Source organism: Lotus japonicus, chromosome 4 (genome assembly GCF_012489685.1).
Source record: "Lotus japonicus ecotype B-129 chromosome 4, LjGifu_v1.2".
Taxonomy (NCBI): domain Eukaryota; kingdom Viridiplantae; phylum Streptophyta; class Magnoliopsida; order Fabales; family Fabaceae; genus Lotus; species Lotus japonicus.
The window spans coordinates 28,590,425-28,597,037 of NC_080044.1; the positions used below are offsets into that span (position 1 = coordinate 28,590,425).

The following is a 6,613-nucleotide window of genomic DNA, read 5'->3' on the forward strand; positions in this document are numbered from 1 at the left end:
ACTCTTAGGAAACTTTGTGTTCTAGATCTAAAGAGGCTTGAGAGAGTATTTGACTCTTTTGGATCTGTGCTCTCTTTCTAAGATATGACTCTTAAGCTCAATACTTTGAGTGCTAAGTTTTGTAGAGGATTCAAAGTTTGGTTCTCTAGTACTTGGTTGAGAAGAATAAGTGTTTGACTCTTAGCTTTTCTTCAAAGGATGAAGATCACTTGAAATGAAGGATGACTGGAATGCTAAGTGATTTCTCCATTATTTTCTTCTCTTCATCTACATTGTGTTGCACTCTCTCTCTCTCTTACAAGTCTTCAAGTCTTCCTTTTATATCTTCAAGGCTTCTAGTGGATAGTGATGTGTTGGCACATTGAGAGCCTTTCAATTTTCTAACCGTTGCTCCAACAGCTCTTTTCTTGAGCATTAAATATCTTGTACCTGCTCCCCTTGACTTTTTGCTCAAAGTGGTACTTTCTCTCTCTTCCTTTTTGTACTTTTATGACAACATTGTAATTCGTGCATTGGAGAGTGTGTAGAGATAGAAATCACGTGAGCTTCTTTGCTTCTTCTCTAAGCTGATTTGACAAGTCCCCCTTTTTGATCAGAAGATATTTTCAATTTGAATTTTCAATTTGAATTTTCCCGGTTCGTTGTCCTGAACGGTAGGATGATGACAGTACCCATCGGACGGTAGTCATCGAACGAATGAAACTTTGCACAGTGTAGTCTGAATAGTCTAGCTCTTTCTTCGGACAGTTTGTGATGATGCCATGAAATATCTTTCACGCCTTTGCTTTGACTGTCTGGCTTAAGCTTTGACTTTCCTTCTCCTTGTCTGAACAGTTTAATGATGAGGCCGTGAAAATCCTTTCACGCTTTAACTTGAACTGTTTGGCGAGACTTGTCTTTGGCTTCATTTCTACTAGCTTGATCAGTTAACGATGATGATCCCATGGAAGTGCTTCCATGCTTATGACTTGAACTGTCTAGCTCAAGCTTTATCACTCTTTCTTCTTCTTCCTCATTTCACAATGGCTTCAGATGATGCACTGAAATTTCTTCCATGCTTTAGCTTGTACTGTTTGGCTTGATCCTTGATCTCTTCTTCACCAAGTAGTCTAAGATATTTCCAAATATGAAGATGACGCTTAATCTGTAGACTTCGCAGCTTGCTCCGTTGGATAAACTTTCTTTGATCCTTTAGAAGGTCCTATTGCTTTAGACTGTCTTCTTTCCTTAGACGGTCTTCTTTCCTCAGACGGTCTTGTGACTAGACAATTGACTTTGGCCAACTCTTCAGGGTTTGAACTGTCTTGCAGATTTTGCATTTTTGCATGGACAGTACACATAACGGGTATGGATGATAAGACATGATATTTCCTGAAATACACAATATATGAAATTTTTAGTATTTCATTTATACCCTTGAAATTGTTTGAACCTTACATTGCCCACCTATCATGTGCTTAAATTCTACTTTTTAATTAGAAAGTGAAGTGAGGAGGGATGAACTCTAGACCACTAAGTCATAGAGGCTCTGATACCATGTAAAGACAATAGGGTAAATTCAATGGGTTCTATATTATATTCTAACAAAGAGTAACTCAAACCTAGAGCGTCTCGAGAGTTCTGCATGCTTTATATTTGTTTTGCATGTGGTTGAGATGAATGTGTTATATTATATTGTTGTTTTGGCATGATTTGTGGTATGATTTACTCACTTATTATTTGCTGAAAATTTATTGATAAATGTCTATTTGTTGCTTGTTTTGATGAGGTTTATGGCATGATTAATATAATTTATGTCTGCTGAAGTTTTGGTGCCTATTTGTTGTTATCTTGAATTTGATACTTCTCCTTATTACTTTCTTTACGTAATTGATTTTTTTCTACTTAGATTGTTGTATGAAGAGAGAAGTAGACAGACATATTAAACTCAAGCAACTCTCTAGTATATGAATAAGATTTCAACCTTTGATAAAATACTTAGAAGATTTTACAAAGATGGAATGATAAATGTGTGGTTCTTTGTGAGAAGAAAAAATATTATATCACTTGAAGCTTAAATGTCTTGAAGCTTTTGACACTTATAACTTGTTGAAAATTGAGGATACAACTCTTGAATAATAAATGTATGATATTTGTGTCACTCTCTTATCCTTGTTCTTCAATACTTCAGTTTTTATAAGCTGTGATAAAAAACTTGGCTTGAGTGAGCAAGAGCTTCTTCAACGTATCTTTTCTTTAAAGTCTCCCTACTCTACATCAATTGTATTTGAACGTTGAGCATCACGTGTCAGGAATAGCTTTATATAAAGTGATATGAGTAGTAGCCTTTTTGCAGTCTATGCTTCTTCTTTGTATGTGAGGCTATGTTGACAAGACTTTTGACGTGATGAAGTGCTTTTTCTTTTTTGCTGGCATTGTACTTGAACATTTTAGAGCATGTATAGCCTAAAGAAAATATATTATTTCATATTCAATGTGCTAGATAAGTCTTCTACGTACTTTGGCTTTGTACCATGCTTTATGTGGACTATGTCTTCAATGAACTATACTTTCAGCATACTAGACATTTGACGTACCACGTCTGCATTGTACCATGCTTTTTCCTTTCACAGACGATGAGTGTTTCATATTGTACATAGTCCTTCAATAGATATTCCTAGTTTGTATATACTTGTGATGATGTAGCATTTTAGGTTTGTAAGTCTTTCTTCTCGATCTTTTCAATAGATGCTTTGACTTTGTACGCTTCTTGATCTATTCAATAGATGCTTGAATTTTTGCACATTTGATAGATTTTGGTGCAGGCAGATGATTTGGTCTTCTGCACATTAGATAGACGGTAGAGCTTGTGCAGATGTTAGCTTCAAGTGTCTTCAAGCCTTGTGTTGAAATCTGGCATGTTGAGCTTCATCCTTTCTGTTGCTTCATCTTTGTACTTGTATCTATTTACACTTTGAACACATGAGATCATTATTTTTTATAACTGTCTTTTGTCAACATCAAAGCTTAGAAGAAGGAACAATGTGGAGACTTATAACCTAACATTTAGGAATTCCCAAACATTTGTAGAGGGACACTGAACATACTTCGATTATATAAATACAAGTTTAGTCGTACATTTACATAAATTGTTAAATCACTACTTATGTAGACTACCTTACTTTTCACTCCCTCCGCTTCAATGTTTATAATTCATTTCCTTCTTTTGGACGAAATTACTTGGTGGAATGCCTTCCTTTGTCGGTTATCAAACTACTCCTTATTACTGAAATGGGTTCTTTACATTATCAAACATCTTTGATCGTTCACCTTTAATGTGACACGTTCCCTCCAATTATATGATCAAGGAGATCAGTCGGCTAGAGATCAGGTCCCTTCATATTTCGAGGAGGCAAAGTCGTCCCCTCTGTTGATCGAACCCTCATTTCGGGGTCTTCGTCAACATGTTATGAGGCTCCAATCTTTGGTGGGTCACTATTACTTGACTTAGAAATGCAAACTTTGGCGGTATTTATCATGCACTTATGGGACGTAAGACTCTTCAAGAACCTTTTCCATTTTTCGGTTATGTATGGAAAGATAGAAATAAAATGAATACTACCTTTGGGTATTCACTTAACCTTGTTAGGTATATAGACTTTTCTTCTAGCATTCAAGGCTTCTTATTTTGGGGGTATATATGATACTTGGGCTTGTAGGGGAGGAGATGTAAGAAATATTACCAATTGGACCCTTAGTCCAAGTATTATATTTGGTTATTTACTAAAATCACCTTTTGGAGGAGAGATGTGTATTGTTAGTGTGGATGATTTTGACGAAATAATTGGGGAACATGTATGGTTGGGTTCCTTTTGTATACTTGGTGAAATCTCGCATATTTTAACAAAACCCTTTGCATGGGCTCGGTGTGCACTAGCATTATCTGGAGAAGCTTACTTGTCTTATAGTTTATGAGCTTTATTCATTTTTGAATGAATTGCCTTCATATCTGAGATAGCTTAACTGAGCCAAAATCAAACCCAATATAATTCTTTTAGAAAACGTTATCATAACAACGAATATGAATGAACGACTATAGCTCCTTTATGAACTACTTGGAAGATCACAATGGAGAAGTTAAGACCTTTTAGAAATCAAGAAATGGTAGGGCGGCAATCAAACCTGCAGTCTTTAGGTCATGAGCCTGACGAGCCTAGCTATGTTAGGCTCTTTGACCTTTATTACAGTTCACCATATGTATTATATGTCCCCTTATCCATACCTAACGACCGACTATGGTACACAATTGTCATTGTTCACGCATCACATGTTGACTGGTGGACTTCTCATAGTTAGTGCTACTGTACATATTTCTAAAGCTCTAGGATTCCCTCCTTGCACACATACTGACTTGAGCGCCAGAGTGTCTTTTTCAAGTATCCTCTGACGCCTACAACCAACACCACCTCACTCTTACGTCACTCTTGTCCAAGTCTAATACTCACAAAAACAATTACCAAATATCTTATTGATTATCAAATTTTATTAACATATTTAAGAGTTACAAGTTATAATTATAAAACATAATATTAATTAAAAGTGATATTAACCTTGAAAATTAATTGCACTATTATATAAAATTACTAAAAAATAATATTTTTACTTATATAGTAGCATAAAATTAAAATAATAATAGATTAGAATTTGTTTTAAAACAATGTTTACTTTTATATTTTAAGCATTTTTCTCTTTTCTAAGAGATTAATTTCTATGGTCTATTTTTTTTTTTTTTTGTCGGTAACTATATTTCAAGCTTTGGTCCAAACGAAATTGACTTCGGTTATAATTTGTTGAATTTTTTTAAAAGTCGAACTAAAAATATTATGATGGAATCGAACTCCTCGCAATTTAATTAATCCAAATAATAATATATAGATAGCAATTTAATTTTATTTCAAAGTACAAGCCATATATAACTGGCTGTCTCCTTCCCCAAAATTGTGTTACCCTCAATTAGAAAAAACCTCGAGAGGGGAAATGGAGACAGGTAACGGCACCTCACCCAACAGATCCGAATCCGAACCCGATCGGCTACTCAGTTCATGCAAGGAGCTTCTCTTACGCCGCGAATTCACTGCCTGTCGTGACCTTGCCCGTAGGATCCAAAGGTCCGACTCGAACATCAGTGCTCAAGTTGACCAAATCCTCACCATCGCTGAGGTGCTTGGCTCCTCCACGCGCCGCCCCGGCACCACTCACCTGGACTGGTACTCCATCCTTCAGCTCAGCCCGGCTGAGGCAGCAAACCGTGAAAACGTGCGTAATCAGTTCAAGACACTCATGCGCCTCCTGGATCCCAGCAAGAATAATTTTCCACTGGCGGATGACGCGTTAATGCGTGTGCGCGAGGCTTGGTTGGTGCTCTCCGATCCGGTCCAGCGAGCCCGGTTTGAGTGTGAGTGCCGCCGCGGTAATGATCACCCTGCGACGAGTTCGTTTTGGACGATGTGCCCGTATTGCTGGTACCTGCACGAGTATGAGAAGAAATACGAGGATTGCACTTTCCGCTGTGGGAATTGCTTGAGGACGTTTCACGGTGTGGAGGTGAAGGCGCCGGCTGCGGAGACGGTGGTGCAGGGGAAGGATGAATACTATTGTTACCACTTAAGTTTGCCGCTGAGGTATCCTCTTGAAGAAAGCCAGAGGGTGGTTTTTCAAGGCAATGCTCAAAAGAGGTTGAGGATAAAAACTGTGGCTAACAGGGTGCCCATGAAAGTGTTTATGGAGCCTAATGGTGAGTCCGATATGTAAGGGTGAACACTTCAAGTTTTAATTGTGCTGCTTCTGGGGTTGCGGTAAAAGAGTAACTTTATGTTGTAGTTGTTAATTATGTGTTTTAGTTGCTAAGAAGGAAATGGGGCATGTCATGCATTGCTTGTAGTATACAGTTTTTTGCAATGCTGTAACTGTAATCTGTGCATATTCGGAATGAATTCGGTATCTTTTGCTCGATTGTGTGTCATACTTTTTGGTGAAATCAAGATCAAGATTACTGGTGTTATATGTTCTCATATAAATAGTGGAAGAGGTTGTGTTTGCTGTTTTTTATTTCCAGTTTGCTGGGATTTATTAAATTGGGTAGACATACTGAAGTATGGCGATTAAAATTCTTTGATCATCTGGATGAGTGGCTAATTTTTTTTATGACAAACTTGTATCTTGTTAGAACATAAAACAGACTAATAAAATTGAGGAATATGATTTCTTTGATTTTATGATCGTTTAGGAATAACTCAGGTGTGCAAATTTTTGGCTTTCACCCACATTTTAGGAATACGTACCTTTGTGGTATACAGAGAATTTTTCAAAAAATTTGGAGAAGCATAGATACAAAATAAGTTATGGTTTTGAATGAGTTATGGTCTTGAATGAATGATGGAGGTCGTATGCAAGTTAAAAAGCAATTGCAGACTATCCGAATCCATTATGGGATTGAAGGATTGACTGAGGAAATTGCTAGCTTCTACTCCCTGACTGTGCTGATATGAGTAATTACACTGCCATAGACATTACTCATGTGCAGGAAAGTAGATGAAAAGAAACTGTTGATTTTCTTCACATTCAATGCTTCACA

At 37.0% G+C, this 6,613-nt stretch overlaps 1 protein-coding gene across 1 annotated transcript; it reads left to right on the forward strand.

Moving 5' to 3' along the window:
- The first annotated feature begins 4,957 nt into the window (after window positions 1-4,957).
- On the forward strand, window positions 4,958-6,040 carry LOC130715490 (uncharacterized protein At4g38065-like). Its single transcript, XM_057565597.1, has one exon. The coding sequence runs from the start codon at window positions 5,017-5,019 to the stop codon at window positions 5,788-5,790; it is 774 nt and encodes a 257-aa protein (XP_057421580.1). The 5' UTR covers window positions 4,958-5,016; the 3' UTR covers window positions 5,791-6,040.
- Window positions 6,041-6,613: the final 573 nt, after the last annotated feature.

Bases quoted from the DNA above. Each gene is read 5' to 3' on its own strand.
- LOC130715490 (XM_057565597.1), top strand. From the start codon at position 5,017: ATGGAGACAGGTAACGGCACCTCACCCAACAGATCCGAATCCGAACCC.